Source organism: Silurus aristotelis (genome assembly GCF_946808225.1).
Source record: "Silurus aristotelis genome assembly, chromosome: 16".
Classification (NCBI taxonomy): domain Eukaryota; kingdom Metazoa; phylum Chordata; class Actinopteri; order Siluriformes; family Siluridae; genus Silurus; species Silurus aristotelis.
In genome coordinates, this window is record NC_139589.1 from 4,841,451 (window position 1) to 4,861,031 (window position 19,581).

A 19,581-nucleotide genomic window follows, 5' to 3' on the forward strand; every position below is an offset into this window, starting at 1 on the left:
TGATGTGTCTTTCAATCCAGTTTCCATGGCCGACCACTGCATCTACGATCCTCAAAGTTGCCTCCTTTTTTTTTCTCTTCAAATCATCTTGAAACCCCAGGGAGACACCTTGCCTCACCTGAAACTGTCTTCCACAACCTTACTTTAATATCAGCATTTGGCTGTTCCTCAGCCAGTTTGAAGCTCCTACACAACTGTTTCAGCTGTTAATGACTGTGTTTCAACCTACATATACAATGACTGATCATTAGCACCTGCTTAGTGTCATTGTTTAATCCTACACATGATTGTGATCCTACAAAATCTTTGACTTTGTGCAAAAGTAAGAAATTAAATAAAAAAAGGGTGATGATACCAAAAATTTATTTGAATATCTTTATTTACTTTTCTATTTTGTTAATCCATTTTGTGAGTAGTTATATTTCTGAAAGCATCTTTTCACAATTTGTGTGTGTGTGTGTGTGTGTGTGTGTGAGAGAGAGAGAGAGAGAGAGAGAGAGAGAGAGAGAGAGAGAGCTGTCTAAATACTACAAAAATCTATTAAAAGGCAGTAGCATCTTAATTCAGGTTAGTTAATTTGTAAGCACTTTTAACAATGGCCAATTGTTTCAAAGCAGTTTTACACAGATAAAGTGGTATAAAAGAATGCATAAAGAATGGACAAAAGAATGCATAAGTTTGTCCCCCCCTGATAATTGTAAATTTGTCCCTATATATATATATATATATATATATATATATATATATATATATATATATATATATATATATATATATATATATATATATATATATATAGGGAATTTTTATTAGTTTTTTTTATGTAATTTGAATATATAAATATATATTGTATATGCAGTGGGGGATTTCAATATTATATAATATTTAAATCCCCCACTAAATAAATATAATATTTATTTAAATCCCCCACTACTGAGGCTTGTAAGAAGACGTGGCAGTGACGTAAGAGTTTGTACCAGAACCCGGATGTTCAATGCTAATAGCGCAGCTACACACATACACATACAAAACAAAGGGAAAAGTAGCTCAATTTGCAGGTGTGTCTGGTAAAAAAAGTATTTAGGCGTGAATTTGTTCTATAATCGTGTGTAAATTCGGGTTTTAAATGCGTGTACCTTTTTTATTCTGACAGAACAGCTGTTAGATATTTACTTGAGCCGGCTGTCAGGTGTCTTAGCCAGTTAGCTTTAATGGAAGATCTGTTAGGAAGCTCAACATAATGATTTTTTTATTATTATTTTGTCATCTGGAAACTTTTTTATAACACAGAAGTATATTTTTTTGACATAATAACAAGCTTAAGGATCTAAAACTGACTCGAAAGAGAAGTTAGCTAGGTCGTGTTTATTGTCTAATACCTGTTGTTTAGCATATTGCATTCTGGTCAGCAAAACTAACAGTTCACAAGTGTACTATTACTGCATGTTAGAGGTTTTTATCCATGATTATCCAAAAGATAAAACTCCTTTCCATAGATATTTATAATACATGTCCATGCAGGAGGTTCTAATGCCTTTGAATAGATTTCTTGAGTATTTAGATTATTTATGAACTGTCTTGTTCTCAGGTATTTGATGTTCAGGAGCACTCATGAATACACGCAGGCGACACACTCCAAGGAGCACCCAGGAAGGGGTTTACACTGGGCCTTCCCAGACCCAGACCCAGACCCAGCTGGTCCAGCCGGTCCAGCCGCTGGAGACCCCTCTGTCGGTTCCTCTTCCTCTCGTTCCTCCTGTAGACTCCATCAGCATGTCCTGCAGAGACCGTACCACTGAGTTTCAGTCTGTGTGCAAGTCGCTCCAGGGGAGAATGGTGAGTCGGGGGGTACTGGTGGATCCACCGTGGTATACTTTGTGCTAGAGAAAAAACACTTTAAAAGGTAAACTCAGTCCTGAAACATGTGAAATATTGGTTGTGTGCGTGGCCCGTGCCAATTTTATGTGTTGTTATTTTCTTTATTTCTGTACGAGGTCAAAATGCATTTAAAATTACATTAGGGTTTATAAGAAGAAAAGGGATTTCGGTCACCATTTCCACTGGTGTTTAATGCCACAGTAATCAAAAAGTCAATGTGGAAGTAGTGGAAACCCCAAAATTAATATTTGAAGCTCTTTTAGAGTACAATAGATAGATTAGGAGGGATGAGAGCTGAACTAACCACTGATCAAAGTGCAAAAAGAGTGTGCCAATGAAAGATGGTGAACCAATGATCTAAGTATTAAAGTAAAGTTTCTTGATTTTGGCGTTCAGAGATGACCTTCTAAAAATGAGAGGTGCCAGTAAATCCTGCTAGTTTATTTAGTTTGAGTTGAGTTTGAGGAATCTGGGTTTCTCCTGAGATTATACCTGCTAAACATCATTCAAAGGCAACTTATGAGGGCATACAATGTATCAGCTAGGAAGATCTAAAATGCTGTCCTGGATTCATTTTCATTCAGCTTGCACAAAAAACAAGACTTGTAAACATTGCAACCTGTTTCTGTAATCCACTAGAATGGAGCACAGGGGATTAAACCAGTTCACACTGCTGTCAGAGAGAGGAGTGACTTCACACTCATTGCGAAGTGAGTAATAAAGCTTTCCTTTCTTTAACCGCTACACTACATCAGAAATGTTCTTCTTTATTGACTTTAATTGCTGAAGATTTTTTGTCTCATTGGACATCTGATTTGTAATAATTCTATTTTTCTAATGGCTTTTGTAGGAGAATTGGCAGGGACCTTAGCAACACCTTTGCAAAGTTGGAGAAGCTAACGATATGTAAGTGTCTGCACAACCGTTCACTCGTCCAAGTCTTAATCTGTGTCTTATGGTAAAGTTTGTGACGTTCTGTCCATTCGGTTACAGTGGCCAAGCGGAAATCCCTGTTTGACGATAAAGCAGTGGAAATTGACGAGTTGACCTACATCGTGAAACAGGTAGACATTTTTATGGTCTTGACTTCACAGCTAATCATCATAGTTCTTTTCTTTTGTTTTATTTAGTTTTTAGTTTAATTGATGTGTTTTTATATATATGTTTTTTGTTCAGGATATTAACAGCTTGAATAAACAAATAGGCCAACTCCAGGAGCTTGTCCGATCCAGAAAGGGGCAAAACAGCAGACATCTTCAAACACATTCCAATACCATTGTTGTATCACTGCAGGTATGGTCATCTTCCAAACATGACTTAAATTATTTAGGCCTGCAACTAACGAGAATTTTGATAATTGTTTAATCGGACAATTGTTTTATTTTATACCTTTTTTCCCTTTTGATTAATCGGGTTAAAAACATGTATTTTTTAATTAGATGTGTTGCTTATTAAAAGTATAAATATCCTGAATTAGGGTTTTATATGTATGAAAGTGTTTGTCACCGTGGTACTTTCATGCCACACAAAAGCCCCTTTGCATAATTTGCAAGTACAGTTTTCTTTGCTATGTTTAATATACATTTTTCTCATGGCATGTGTTTAATATGAAACGTTCTCATGCCTTGGATAACTTGGGACCCACACTTGTTCCTGCTGCCTGTTGACCCTGTTCTCTTGTCATATCGTCACTTTAACCCGTAACTTGAGCAGCCGACATAATCGATATCGGCGTTCGTTTACACTGAATATCATTATCGATTATATCGGTTAGTTGTTGCAGCAATAAAAAAGAAATCTGTATATTTTCTTTTATAATCTTTTATTCTTGTCTTTTCCAGTCAAAATTGGCATCAATGTCGAGTGACTTCAAGTCAGTTCTGGAAGTAAGAACTGAGGTAAATCTTGATACAAATGAATGCACATTGGTTTCAAAGACAATTTCATTAATAATGAATTTTATTTCGCAGAATCTGAAGCAACAAAAAAGCAGACAAGAGCAGTTCTCTCAATCACCAGCCTCCGCTTCCTTCCATAACTCCAACTTCAGTAAGCTCCAGTTTTATAATTGACTTTTCTATAGATAATAAACGGATCGGTGTGTATAAATATTCATTATCTATGGTCCAGCAAATGTGTGGATTCCTGGTTTGCCTAAATGTATGAAATGTGCTGAGCACGGGTGTTTTGCCAATATCGTCCATTAACTTTAATACGTTTTGGGTTTTGAGAATTCTGTCAGATACAAAAAAATAGAATTTGTTTATGGTATAAATGATGCTTTCATTGCAAACGGTCAATTTGTCAGACCATGCAAATTTGTATGTGGGGGCATAAGTGCATGGGCAGTCCGGTATTTAGTCGTTGTCACAGCACCACCAACTGGACACAGAATAGAATTTCAACTATCTACCTAGATATTTCACCAAGTATGTTATAAAGGTGCCTAGTTGCATACTGAGAAGATGCTTTTTGTGTCTTTTTAATTTGCTTGTCTTTTATTGTTCTCTTGGTGCTTGGATCTGCAAGTCGCTGCTTGCAACTGTATTTATCGTTAATTTTACAACAGGCAATTCAGTATTGATGCAGGACAATTCCAAGAAAGCAGATGTCTCCATAGACATGGATCTCAGTTCCAGCCAGCAGATGCTTCTCCTTGATGAAAAGGTAGTTCATAGTGTCCTAGTTGATTTATTATACACTTGTCACTAGTGGAGAGTTTTAATGCATGTTTGTGTCATCAGGAGTCTTATATTCAGGACCGAGCCAACACTATGCAAAACATTGAGACTACTATCGTAGAGTTGGGATCCATTTTCCAGCAGTTGGCCCACATGGTGAAAGAGCAGGAAGAGACCGTGCACAGGTAAGAGGAAAGACAGGGTTCAGGAATGTAAGAGAAACCTAGTGACGTTGTTTGATTATATGCATTTTAACCCTGCATCGTATCTCCCCCACCCACCCACCCCCTTTCGTAACAGGATCGACGCTAACGTAGAAGACACTCAACTCAATGTGGACTTTGCTCATACGGAAATTCTAAAGTACTTTCAGTCCGTCTCCAACAATCGCTGGTTGCTCATCAAAATCTTCCTCATCCTCATCGTGTTCTTTTTTATCTTTGTCGTCTTCTTGGCTTGATTCCAATGGACAACCGGACAATTCAGAGCAGTCTCCGAAAAAAAGAGAGGATTGCATGAGGGAGTTAAAATGTAAAATAAACAGGGATCCCTCAGCTTTGGTGCGATTAGAGACTTTAACGTGTTTATAAATAATGTGACTTTACCGAATCTGCACCTTTGGATCATAAGCAGTGTTATTTGATACTACTAAAGTAACTTCTGATAGCAAGTTATTTTTTTGAGGCCAAAAAAAAAAAAATTGTTTAAGTAGGCAATTTTATACGCACACAAAAACCTCCAACATATCCTCACTCTACTTATCCATGTAGATTAGAAGACAGGGTAGCTACACCACTGCGGCTGTAAATGGCTTCTTTCATTATTGATCATTAGGCTTTGGAATCATAATCACAATGTGTAACTGGTTTTGTCTCAGACTTTTTTTTATGCACTCTGATTCAGTTGCCAGTTTTATGTTGAGACAGCGGTCTAGATTCGAGCAAAACTCTTATATGGGGCACAGTGCCAGCTGGGTCTCATTTAAAACTAGCATATTCAGGAGTTCAGAATCCTGCCAATACCATTTTAATTTATGGTCAGGAGTCAAGAGCTCAGTGCTCAGTGCTCTGTCTGTCCCCTTGTCAATCACAGTGACATTAGCCAGCCGTGGGCTTTTGTGAGATTGTGTTTGCGGATGCGGAGGATACCTTCACATGCCTTAGCGGATGCATGTGCTAATTTTATCCTTCGAGAACGGTAGCTGTTGTCTGATAACCAGAGAGTTGCCTAGTGGGTGACAAAAAAGTCTGTAAGTACAATTGGCTTTAATAAGAAGAAAGTTTTACTAGCAATTGCAATTATTGAAAAAATTTGCTATAAGAGGTACTTCAGGAATTTTCATTTCCAAGACGACCATTATGCATCAGCAGAACATAATTCATATCATAAAGTGCAATTTTAGGGTTTAAAATTCAAGGATACAAATGAAGACAACATTCCACTTCCTGTCATGTACAGCTGTATTTTTTATCAGGGAATAAAAGTTCAGCAGGTAAATATGTTTGATCGTCTCTGGCTTGTTAATGGGAAAACCTTCGCTCCGTCTACAGCCTTGTTCTTCTTTAACGGTTGCAGTTTTTCACTTTTTTCAAAAATGCAAACAATTTCTTATTTCATACGCACAGCCTGTAATTTAGCAGATATTTCTGTTATTAAAATTAGGTCAGATTCTGTTTTACGTACTCTCGAGAATCCTTTTAAATTATTGATGTGAAAATAAACTAAATGCTGGTGATTTGTGTTTTATGCGACTGTCAATGTGGATTCAATCTCACACATATATCCAGGTCTATAACACTATATAGGACTCATATACATTAAGAGTTTTATCACCCAATCTACCAACAAACTTGATGAGCCACTTGAGAACAACAGGGTCACACTGGGAGGAAGGGATCTTTAAGCAGAATTCCTGAAGCTCTTGCAGCTCTTCAGCCATGATCTGGTAGGGGGCTTCTGCTGTGTTGTTGCCAGCCAGCTGTAGTCCACACAGGAGCTGTCTACTAATCTTGGCTGCCCTCTCCTGACGTAAGCATTCAGTGTGCTTCAGCAAAGAGTCCAGCTCCTGCACAAGTGTTTGGGTCACCATCACAGCAGGGGAGCATTGACTAGGACGCTGGGGCTCCAGAGTGAATATGGCAGACCAGGGAAACACCTAAATATAGGACAGGAGGATATAATGTCCAGCAATGGTTCAATGCAGTGAAACATTCAATACAGAGTAAATCTTAAGATAGAAATCATTAGGGATTGTTAAGGATTTTGAGATATTTATGATGGAGAAACATCTTTAGTCCATTTAGGGCTCTTGATTCAACTTTTTGGGTGTTTTATTTACAAGTCATCACATATACCTTGTCAAGTTTACACAGCTCTCTTATTGCTACAACACTGAAATATTGTGTCAGAAATCTCTGAAGACCATGAAAAGACCAAACCTTACCTTAAAACAAATGAGCCAAACATGTTAACGACATCCTGGCACCAATCTGTCCTGCATGGGCCGTGAGTGGTTTAAAGCACCTTTCCTGTCTACACAATCTAATGGGCTGAGGATAAATGTTAATCTGCTAATACTAAACTGTTCTTTCCCTCTGCATTTTAATGCTTCAGCACTTAAACAGTTAAAACCAAATCAAAATAAAACTGGGGCCATGTTGTTCACAAAGTCTGCTAAATGATTTTCACAGTGTCTCCATATCCATGCATGTATATTTCTAATATACTTTCAGTATCCTAGTTGGGATTGTATAATATGAAATTGGATTAGTGTCTGTCTGGGTGTATACAGTAGCTTGCAGAAGCATTCACTTCTCTTGAACTTTTCCTTTTGTAATGTTACAGCCTTTCATTGAAATATATTTAAATGGGATTTTAAATATTAAAGCTACACAGTATAGGCCATATAGTTAAAGTAGGAGGAAATCAATTCTAAATTATTAATACAAATGTGAAGGTTGTAAATATTCACCCTTGTTTCTGTAAAACCAAAGGTAATTAAATGCTATGGGAACTGTTTCTGACAATCCCAAGGGTTTGTTATAGAACATTCATTCATTCATTCATTTTCTCCCGCTTATCCGTAATTCGGGTCGCGGAGGCAGCAGTCTAAGCAGGCCCCCGCCTTCGACTGCTGCCCAATCCTCACAGCACCGTCCCTTACGGTCCCTCCTGCAGGTGGTGAGCCCACGGGAAGGTTATAGAACATACCTCAACAAAAAGTCTCATGAAGACCAACAAGCTTTAAAAAAAAATGTTTTTGCAAAAAAAAATCCCAAATCTTTCATCATCCTGCAAAGCACCTATTAAGTCTATTATAAAAAAAAAAAAAAAAAAAGCCAAATACTGGACAATCCAAATACCTCCAAGTCTCCAAGTTATGATGGTTTGACTTTTTTATGTTACGATGACAATAGCGATATGAAGAAATTGTACAAATATTAACATTTTTACACGTCATTAAAACGTCGACGGAGTTCAGAGTAAATTATTAACAAATACTACCCCATACTGATCATTATTCTTTAAGACTCCAGTGTAGGCTAGCCCATGTCTGGATTTGGCCTTGATATTAAATTGAGATGAGGTCAGTGTATCGCTTTGTATCCCCTTTGTAAGTCAGGGACTAATCCAAAATATCTGCAAGAAACTCGAGACTGGGGGGGAGGCTGTGCATTCTACCAAAGCTGTTCAAAAACAAAAATCTCTTTGCGGTAGAATGGTCCATTCAAAGCCTAGAACGCTGATGAAAAAAAAAAGTAGCAAGATTTATACATTTCTGTGTAGCGACAGTCTTCAACAGCAGTGTGATCCTTTTTGGGAAAGAAAATAATAAAAAATATCCATTTCGCTGATAAGGAGAGCTCTGATTTCAGCCAAAGATGTTCTACCACATGATTAAATACATGCAACCAACAACTGAATGAAAAATATTTTGCATCTTCACATGTTAAATAGAATAAATCAAATGGTTACAAATATATGTCCATTTAAACTTTAGGTTTTAATGCTAAAAATATGGTGCAATCAAAGAGGGGATACTTACACAACATTCTGTATACCATGTAATGGAAACAGAAAAACTTTTCTATTGTACACCATTAGAAACAAGAGCGTAATAACATAATGGTTTGATTTTGCGCAATCTGCACTTGAAAACATCAGGGTAGGCAGAAGACTATAAAGCTTTTCTGTCATGTGAAGAAAACTAGATTTAGATGTAAACTTAAGTGCTGGTCATAATCCTTCCTACTTCTCACTATTCTTCCTTCTTCAACCGCCTCCCCTCTTCGTTCTTATGTTAAAAGCTTGCCAGAGTATTTAGATTATTAGATTAATGTGTAATGTAAGAGTTCTTTGTGTATTGATCAAGTGCAGGAGAGTGCTGTTTCTTTGGAGGTGTCTGCCGGCCTACTTCCCATCAGGATTGAGGGGGAAAAAAAGCTTACACACGGCCTCTTCTGTCTGTCACTCATTATGCTTTTCACTGTGCATAGATGTCGGTTCAAACTCTAAACACTCGCAATTAAATATGTGATAAATGGTGATGTCCTCCGAGAGTTTTTATTCCTACGTGCTATGAGCTAATGGTGTTTTGTAATATTTTACAGAACATTTCAGTAACCTGTTCAAGTGGATGGAAATTGGGTTGGAATTGACCATTTCTGAGATGTCTGGAAGTGCACTGCATAGTCCTGGGCAAAATGGGCTAAAATTGCACACGTCTGCATAAAGATCAATTTGCGGCCTCCGAAGTCCATGCATCATCAGAAAAATAGCACAAAGGGGGCTTAATTGAAGACGCTTGTAAAGTGGGAGATAAACACAGGCATTAGTGTTTAATCAATTCGAAAATTCTGTCTTGGAACCCAAGGCGCTCCTCACATCATATCTCCAGCCCATCAGGTCATCGGAGTCATTATCCGTGTTTTCTTGCTTTTTTTTTTCGTGTGTGTTTTTGACTCGAAGCGAATGCAATTAAAATTCAAAACAAGGCGAAGACAAACTAAAGAGAAAGAAAACGTCCGCCAACACCATCGGTAAAGGGAACGAGTAAGTTTTTTTGTTATTCTGTAGCTTTTAAAAAAGGGAAAGAGCTAAAGCAGTCATACTTTATTGCTTTAGGAACAATTTAATCATTGTATACAAGTGTATTTTTTGACAGATGACCAAAGATATAGAGACAGTCATGGTTCATTCACTGGAAAAAAATGGCATCATAGAAAATGTAATTCTTTTGATATTGTCAATTTGATTGAGTGTTTCCTATTTCAAGATCACCAAGAAACCAAATATTATTAAACCTAGTTGTTGTTGTTTTTTTTTAAATTAATTTTAAGCTTTACATTTTCACATTGGGAGATAATTTCTCTTCTTTCTAGAAATGAATGCTTGAATTGAAATGAATGTGGAAAGACCATTTCAAGCCTGAAATAAATGTAAAAGTACTAGTAGCCCTAATAGGTTTGTTGTAATCCTATAACTAGAAATACTAGATTAAAGATATATTTGCTTGCTAAGATGCCATTTTTACCATTTTTGCAACTTCCTGTGTAGAATGTGTGCTAGATTATGTCACTTTGGGATTTGGAATACCTTTATGCCTAGTCTATAAAAAAAAAGACACCATAAATTTTCTAGTTAAAGCATAAAAAAAAAAATGCTAATAATAACTTGACTGCATATTATAAACCTCACCCTTTGAATGTTGTTAAGGTTAAAAAGAAAGAGAACAAAGACTCAAGGACTTTCAGGTAGGACACTTCATCTTGATACAGGTCAAAAGAAAAGAGTCAGTGATCTCTGTGAAAGGATTTATCCAGGAAGGATACCATCCACGTTTTAATTTATTCTTCAGTCTTTGGATGGTAAGTGGCAAGTCGTGGAAAGTACTTTCACCTACATTATTGAGATCGTCCATGTTGGGACAGGACGTAGGACGTAATCAATCTGTGGTCAGGAAAATGTGCAATCTGAGAAATAAAGCGAAGTGGTGAGACAAGAGATGGTATGGTAAATCATCATATTTGGTCTCATTGGCCATGCCTGAGGCTACAGAAGTCAGGGATCACTATAACTCATCATAGCTATTTGCTGTGGTCTTAATTCAAATCCAGCATATCATTGAGTCTCTTCTTGAAGGCCAATAAATTTGTAAAAATAAAAGACATTTTATAATACTCACCAGTCAAACACAGGAAGGTGCGTTTTTGGTGCTACGGCTTGAGGAATCCCGAAAGAAGAACATAAAACACCAGGTAAGGCTTCATATTCTGATCTTAGTCATGGAAAGCTTTAGCCATGATCACTCCAACATCTGAAAGCTCCTCAGTTTTTCTATGTTTCATTCTCCTTTTAAGGGGTTTGGCATCGGACAATCCATTTATAAAAGTTTTTATGCAAAACTGGAGCGCTGCTTGCTTTATGAAGATGATGCAAAGATAGGACTTACATAGTGTGACATAATGTGACATTTTTATAACACCAACATAACACGGCATTTCTTGATTTGAAATGTAAAATATTTTCATGACTGATTGCTGATTTTTTTTGTTTTTTGTGACGAAGTTGAAAAGTAAGACAATGAATACATTCAACTCTGTCAAGATTGCTTTCATTTCTATATCGGATATTACTTCTATTGGACTATCTATGTTTTATTACCACAGAACATTAACACATTGTACATTAGGTTTACTGGCTGCACAATTTTGTGTTTTGTGTATCTGTTTAACACTGTCTTGTTTTTCATCTGCACTGTTTGTACTCGGTTGCACACGATGCACTTTATGTGGCGAGTACAACTTAATTCTTTAGCTCTGTGTTCTGTACGGTGCTATATGTTGTGTGATGTAGTTCTATGTTTTTTTATGTACTGTAGCACCAGGGTTCAGAGAAAAGGTCTCATTTCACTGTGTATTGCGTCAGCTATATATGGTTGAAGTGACAATAAAAGCTAATTGATCTTGACCTCTTGACCATTAGTATTACCACAAAACAAATGCATGCAACTTGTTTTTACATTTTTAATGTATCTGGAAATAATTAAAATCCAGGTACACTGCAGGAAATATATATTTTATATATATATTTTTTTTAAATCTTAAACAAAAGGAAGTCATCTAACAGCCCTCATTATGGGATTATCATTTAACAAATACAAGATAATGTAGACGTTTAGATGATTTTGATAATATATAGATTTTGTTGTTAATTATTTATTCTAAAAAAATCATACTTGTTTGTAGAATGATCTACAAACAACTTTCAAAAATTGCTACATTATTTGCCGAAAGGATTTAACAATTCCAAACGTAAAACTTCACCTATTGTTTTCTATACAGTGTTTCTATAGAATATAATCTATTTATAAAATTTTATATTCATCATGTTTTTACATGATGTGAGTTTTGCATTGTAATCCAATTACCTCGGCATATTTGTATACTAATAAATCTTTTCAATATAATAATCTTAGATTTTTTGCTTCATTATCTAAAGACTTTTTTTTTTTTTTTTTAAGATACAACAAGCATCATGTCGTTTTCTTACAACAATCCCAACTTTCCCAGGAAGAATTCCTGTTAAGTCACTGGCCAAAAACCTCAAGTAGATCTAATAATAGACATTCTGAGTGATCCTACATGCTGACATGAATCCAAAAGGGATATAATGACAGTTGTTCAAGGGGCAGATGGAATTTTCTTGCATCTTCAGTATGCACTTGTGCCCGTGTCGATTTCAGCATTCGGCCTTGCAACGTCCGTATAAATACTTTACCTGATATTTGGGAAGACCATGAGGTCATCTTGCAGAGGTTGTCTGGGTTATGTGCAAGGAAACTTTTCTGTTGCTCCTTAGATGGTGTCTGGGACGTTTGGTGCTGTTGGTTCGGGTACAGCCAGGTTCAGATGTGTACAGGCCAGCTACTTAACATCATTTGTCTTGAAGGGGAGGAGAATCTATAACCACATTAAATAGTAACATATCTCCCTCAATGACTACTGGATTTACTTCAATGAACAACACCTGGATGCCATGCTTTCATCCCTATTGTTTGATTGACCACTAGTAAAGATCCATGCAGTCTATAGAGTAAAGGCTCATGAAAAGAGTAGCCAGCTAACTTTTTCTAATAGCGTATCATATTCCCGTTCCTAATTCAAAACTACTTTTGTAATACTTCCACTCTTTCTCGCCGAGTAAATCATCACTTTCTGCCACTGATCAATTTAAAAAAAAATATTTTTTACACTTAGCCAGTGAATGTGACCCCTGAATCAGTTCACCAGACAACTGTGATTTACCACTGCTTCCCCTGTGAGTAATAAGACTCCTGTTTAACAGCTGTTGAATCACATTCAGAGCCTGGGAGAGAGGAGAGCTGGAGACTCTCACACAAATTACATTGAAAGAGCAAAGTGGGCATAAAGGTTCACAACAAACTGAATCAAGCTGCAAATGGAAGTTGTGCCGCACACTTCAGGAGCTGTCAGGATGCAAGCGGATACTGTATGTATGATCACTGATTTCAGTTTTGAACACGTATGACTCAACCAATTTGCAACTTTACAACTTTCTGACATCGTAGGTACACTCCCCAACATCGTATATGATCGATGGATGATATTTTTATGAGCAGTGTCAGGAGCGATTTTCCCAACCCCCGTTTTCACAGGCAGCAACAATATGTTTGGGGTATTTAATAAACCATGGAAGCACCTCAATAATATAACCAATAATATAACTGAGCGTATTTCATTTTTTACTGAATATGGCACAGAGCCCAGTGTAAGGAGCACAGACGTACATCAGTTAATTACAAATCCCAGTTGGTTAAATAGAGTGCCACAGTTCAGCTAATTTAATCAGGCTATGACTGTTGTTCATAACCAGCACAAAAGGAACAGAGATGACAAAAGAGATATTAAAAAAAAATAATAAGTTTGAACTATGTACCCAGAAAAGCATGTGACCATTCAACAGCTGGTTAAAATTGACTGGAGCAACTGTTGGTGTTTACTTTAATCTATGGAAACGCAAGATGCTGTGGTTACAGCCATCCCCTTTTAGAGGTATTACTGTAGGTTATCCCTCCATCATCTCCAACTGGTCTACTCTTTATTACAGGAGGATTTGCATCCCCAGTGGTCGTTAGGATTGTCCCAGGGCAGCTGTCCTCACTTCAAGATGAGCTATTTCAACAGCAGAGAGAGATTTCTGTTGTACTAGGTAAAGAAGATCAGGAGAGTTAGGAAATGGATGATGCAGGCATTTTTGTAGACATGCTGGTTGTAGTGTGGTGGTACATCATCATGAATAATAGAGCATTACTGATGTACTCATCTGTTCTGATGTGTAATTGATGGCTGCAGACATGTATTGATTGTTTTACTAAATTCAATACATTTACTTTAATTTTATAAACTTATTTAATCACAACATCAACAACATTTTTCAGACATTCTTGCTTCTAGACATGGGAATGAGAATCTTTCATTTACAAATTGCCAGATGTACAACAGATTCCTTATGGCATGGTGTCACGAAAATGCATTTATGAGTACACTACAGTACAATGTATAACTAAATGCAAAAATTCAATATATTGTATTCCATTTATTTAAATAGTAAGTAAGTGTTGAATAATCTTTATCATAAATCATAAAATGTATAGATATATATATATTAAAATAAATTGTACCATTAGGAGGCCTTTGGGAGTCCATAGTGAATTATGATGAAGGATAGTTTGAGAGGAAAAAAACCTGGTGATTTTCTCTGTGCTTTAGACTCCTATTACATAGCTTATGCACGAATTGCAAGGTAGTAGAGCAGAACTACACAGAAATAAACTCTCTGCTGAGCCACTAAAAATTCTTCATCCGGATGTGTTAGATTGCTTTCGTATAGAAAAATCGCTTGGCATTTTAGCTTTTAAAGTTAAACAAATTCACATTTACTGCCCACTATCATAGAAAGACCTGTACACCTGCTCATTCATGAAATGATCCAGGCAGCCTAAATCCATGCAGATACAAGAATGGGTGGATCTGAGTGGCTTTGATCATGGTGTGAGTGTTGGTGCCAGACACTATGTTATTTCAGTAACTGCTGAGCTCCTGTGATTTCCAAGTACAACAGCCTATGGATTTTAAATAGAGTGCAGAAAAAACACCCATTGAATGAGGAAGGCTACTGTAACTGAAAACTCTTTACAGCTGTGAAGAGCGGAGAAGCATCTCTAAATGTTGGAGCTTGATAATCAACCTCAAACAAAACACCCTCACCTGGAGCATCATCAGCCAAGAACAGGATTTTGATGGTATAGTGCATCCAGTAGCTTCCATCTCATTTGTTTTCCTGAACGATATGCATGAACTTTAGATAAATACCAATTTCCTATAGTGACCAGTAAAATGATTACATTTCTGAAAAACTCAGAAACTTGAAATAAATTGTTTTAAGAGACTATTTTATTTGCTAAAGACAAAGAAATTGCAGCTTTTTCATTTTATTTCTTTATGAAATATAAGTTACACTACACCATGCTTTACCTCCTGGTGCATCTGGAGGTATTTCTCGACTGGTGCATATAAAGATTTTCTTAAAGATCAAGATTATGACAATTTAAAGGTGCTCTGTAGTGATATTTTGAGGCTGAACGTGTGTTGTTCCAAAACCAGCAACCATTGCTGATACAAAAACTACATGATGTCACCTATTTGATTTATGGCTACTTTAGCATGTTGCTAAGTATTATGTTATTAAAACATACTTTGGGCTTCAAATCTGTCTGTCAATCCAAGAACAACATAAGTTCTAAGGTCTGCAGGGAAGTTGTAGTGTTTCGCAGGGCCATGTCCACGTACCAGATGGCTTTTAAATCAGATATCTAATGCTGGTGCGCTCAGATCAGTATGTAGCTGATTGCAATATGACTCCGGGTTTTTGGATTTACACCTGCCATGACCCTCGAATGACTGACAAAGCTTCCACAGGTATGCAGAGTAGAATGTAACACTGCTTAAATACACGCAAACCGTAAACCAATATAGTGAATGCTATGAAAACATTAGGTACTAAGACAAACAGTGATAGAATATGTACGGAGAGTCTATGAGGTGGGGTTAAGGTGCAGGTTGACACATTTTTGGTTTAAGAATGATCTTTATTTCTTATTTCCTTAAATTAGGACAAATTAAGTCATGTAAAGGTATATTTAAGATTTATTATTATTAACAACTACAAACTTCTTCTTCTTCTTACGGCTGCTCCACACTACTCTGTCCTCTACATCTGCCTCTCTTAAACCAACTACCTGCATGTCTTCCTTCACCACATCCATAAACCTCCTCCTTCTTTTTTTCCCCCTTCCTGGTGGCTTCATCCTCAGCATTCTCCTACCGATATACCCCATTTTCCTTCTTTGCACATGTCCAAACCATCTCAATCTTGCCTCCCTCACCTTGTCTCTATAACTTCCTACATGCACTGTCCCTCTAATAAACTCATATCTAATCCTGTGCATCCTCATCACTCCCAATGAAAATCTCAGCATCTACAACTCCCGCCAGCTCCAATACCCTTCTATTACAAATCACTCCTGCCACTCTGCTCCACCCACTCCACCCTGCCTGCACTATTTTCCTCAATTCTATAACACACTCTTCATTACTTTGTACTAATGATCCCAGGTACTTAAACTCCTCCACCTTCTCCACCTCTTCTCCACTGCCCTCCCTCTCATTCACACACATGTACTCTGTCTTACTCCTACTGACTTTTATTCCCCTTCTCTCCAGCGCATACCTCCACCTTTTCAGGCTCTTCTCAACCTGCTCCCTACTCTCACCACAAATCACAATATTATCCACAAACATCATAGTCAATGGAGACTCCTGTCTGACCTCGTCTGTCAACCTGTCCATTACCACTGCAAAACGGAAAGGGCTCAGAGCCAATCCTTGATGCACTCCCACCTACATCTTGAACCACTTCACTGCTGTCACACGCTTTCACACAAACATGTCCTGCACCACCCTCACATACTTCTCTGACACACCTGACTTCCTCATACAATACCAATTGTTAACAACTACAATAATAATAATAAGAAGAAGAAGAAGAAGAATAGTAATAATAATAAAAATAATACATGTTTATAGGTATTACAGTGTTACTTTATAATATGCTTTTATTATAAAAATATGTTTTAATTAAGCAAATTAAGTACCATCAATAAAACTTTGCTTTCGCTTTATATTTGACTGTAATTTATAATGCTCACCTTCTTCTCTGTGGTTTTTTTTATATATTTAGTTTTGCTTTCCATTTAAATTCTTTAAAGCATTAGCCAACAAATGTACAGTATATTATTTTACCATGAATTAAAATACTGGAATGATTTATATATATATATATATATATATATATATATACAGTGAGGAAAATAAGTATTTGAACACCCTGCTATTTTGCAAGTTCTCCCATTTAGAAATCATAGAGGGGTCTGAAATTGTCATCGTAGGTGCATGTCCACTGTGAGAGACATAATCAAAAAAAAAAAATCCAGAAATCACAATATATGATTTTTAAACTATTTATTTGTATGATACAGCTGCAAATAAGTATTTGAACACCTGAGAAAGTCAATGTTAATATTTGGTACAGTAGCCTTTGTTTGCAATTACAGAGGTCAAACGTTTCCTGTAGTTTTTCACCAGGTTTGCACACACTGCAGGAGGGATTTTGGCCCACTCCTCCACACAGATCTTCTCTAGATCAGTCAGGTTTCTGGCCTGTCGCTGAGAAACACGGAGTTTGAGCTCCCTCCAAAGATTATCTATTGGGTTTAGGTCTGGAGACTGGCTAGGCCACGCCAGAACCTTGATATGCTTCTTACAGAGCCACTCCTTGGTTATCCTGGCTGTGTGCTTCGGGTCATTGTCATGTTGGAAGACCCAGCTTCGACCCATCTTCAATGCTCTAACTGAGGGAAGGAGGTTGTTCCCCAAAATCTCGCAATACATGGCCCCGGTCATCCTCTCCATAATACAGTGCAGTCGCCCTGTCCCATGTGCAGCAAAACACCCCCAAAGCATGATGCTACCACCCCCATGCTTCACAGTAGGGATAGTGTTCTTGGGATGGTACTCATCAATCTTCTTCCTCCAAACACGTTTAGTGGAATTATGACCCAAAAGCTGTTTTGGTCTCATCTGACCACATGACTTACTTTCTCCCATGACTCCTCTGGATCATCTAAATGGTCATTGGCAAACTTAAGACGTGCCTGGACATGTGCTGGTTTAAGCAGGGGAACCTTTCATGCCATGCATGATTTCAAACCATGACGTCTTAGTGTATTACCAACAGTAACCTTGGAAACGGTGGTCCCAGCTCTTTTTAGGTCATTGACCAGCTCGTCCCGTGTAGTTTTGGGCTGATTTCTTACCTTCCTTAGGATCATTGAGACCCCACGAGGTGAGATCTTGCATGGAGCCCCAGTCCGAGGGCGATTGACAGTCATGTTTAGCTTCTTCCATTTTCTAATGATTGCTCCAACAGTGGACCTTTTTTCACCAAGCTGCTTGGCAATTTCCCCGTAGCCCTTTCCAGCCTTGTGGAGGTGTACAATTTTGTCTCTAGTGTCTTTGGACAGCTCTTTGGTCTTGGCCATGTTAGTAGTTGGATTCTTACTGATTGTATGGGGTGGACAGGTGTCTTTATGCAGCTAACGACCTCAAACAGGTGCATCTAATTTAGGATAATAAAATGTAGTGGAGGTGGACATTTTAAAGGCAGACTAACAGGTCTTTGAGGGTCGGAATTCTAGCTGATAGACAGGTGTTCAAATACTTATTTGCAGCTGTATCATACATATAAATAGTTAAAATATCATACATTGTGATTTCTGGATTTTTTTTTTTAGATTATGTCTCTCACAGTGGATATGCACCTATGATGACAATTTCAGAACCTCCATGATTTCTAAGTGGGAGAACTTGCAAAATAGCAGGGTGTTCAAATACTTATTTTCCTCACTGTATATATATATATATATATATATATATATATATATATATATATATATATATATATATATATATATATATATATATATATATATATATGTGTGTGTGTGTGTGTATATATATATGTGTGTGTGTGTGTGTGTGTGTGTGTGTGTGTGTGTGTGTGTGTGTGTGTGTGTGTGTGTGTGTGTGTGTGTGTGTGTGTATATATATACAGTGAGGAAAATAAGTATTTGAACACTCTGCTATTTTGCAAGTTCTCCCACTTAGAAATCATGGAGGGGTCTGAAATTGTCATCGTAGGTGCATGTCCACTGTGAGAGACATAATCTAAAAAAAAAATATCCAGAAATCACAATATATGATTTTTAAACTATTTATTTGTATGATACAGCTGCAAATAAGTATTTGAACACCTGTCTATCAGCTAGAATTCTGACCCTCAAAGACCTGTTAGTCTGCCTTTAAAATGTCCACCTCCACTACATTTATTATCCTAAATTAGATGCACCTGTTTGAGGTCGTTAGCTGCATAAAGACACCTGTCCACCCCATACTATCAGCAAGAATCCAACTACTAACATGGCCAAGACCAAAGAGCTGTCCAAAGACACTAGAGACAAAATTGTACACCTCCACAAGGCTGGAAAGGGCTACGGGGAAATTGCCAAGCAGCTTGGTGAAAAAAGGTCCACTGTTGGAGCAATCATTAGAAAATGGAAGAAGCTAAACATGACTGTCAATCTCCCTCGGACTGGGGCTCCATGCAACAACTTACCTCGTGGGGTCTCAATGATCCTAAGGAAGGTGAGAAATCAGCCCAGAACTACACGGGAGGAGCTGGTCAATGACCTGAAAAGAGCTGGGACCACCGTTTCCAAGGTTACAGTTGGTAATACACTAAGACGTCATGGTTTAAAATCATGCATGGCACGGAAGGTTCCCCTGCTTAAACCAGCACATGTCCAGGCACGTCTTAAGTTTGC

At 37.4% G+C, this 19,581-nt stretch overlaps 1 protein-coding gene across 2 annotated transcripts; it reads left to right on the forward strand.

Moving 5' to 3' along the window:
- The first annotated feature begins 935 nt into the window (after positions 1 to 935).
- Positions 936 to 6,305, forward strand: stx5al (syntaxin 5A, like). 2 transcript variants are annotated; one of them, XM_083563778.1, is made up of 11 exons: positions 936 to 1,058; positions 1,589 to 1,836; positions 2,518 to 2,588; positions 2,729 to 2,784; positions 2,872 to 2,942; positions 3,055 to 3,171; positions 3,720 to 3,776; positions 3,849 to 3,927; positions 4,448 to 4,545; positions 4,623 to 4,744; positions 4,860 to 6,305. In XM_083563778.1, exons 2-11 carry the CDS (start codon positions 1,612 to 1,614, stop codon positions 5,017 to 5,019), a joined length of 1,056 nt encoding a protein of 351 aa, XP_083419904.1. In that variant the 5' UTR covers positions 936 to 1,058; positions 1,589 to 1,611; the 3' UTR covers positions 5,020 to 6,305. The 2 variants fall into 2 exon arrangements, with proteins under 2 accessions (XP_083419904.1, XP_083419905.1); XM_083563779.1 differs by lacking the exon at positions 936 to 1,058 and adding an exon at positions 1,221 to 1,358.
- Positions 6,306 to 19,581: the final 13,276 nt, after the last annotated feature.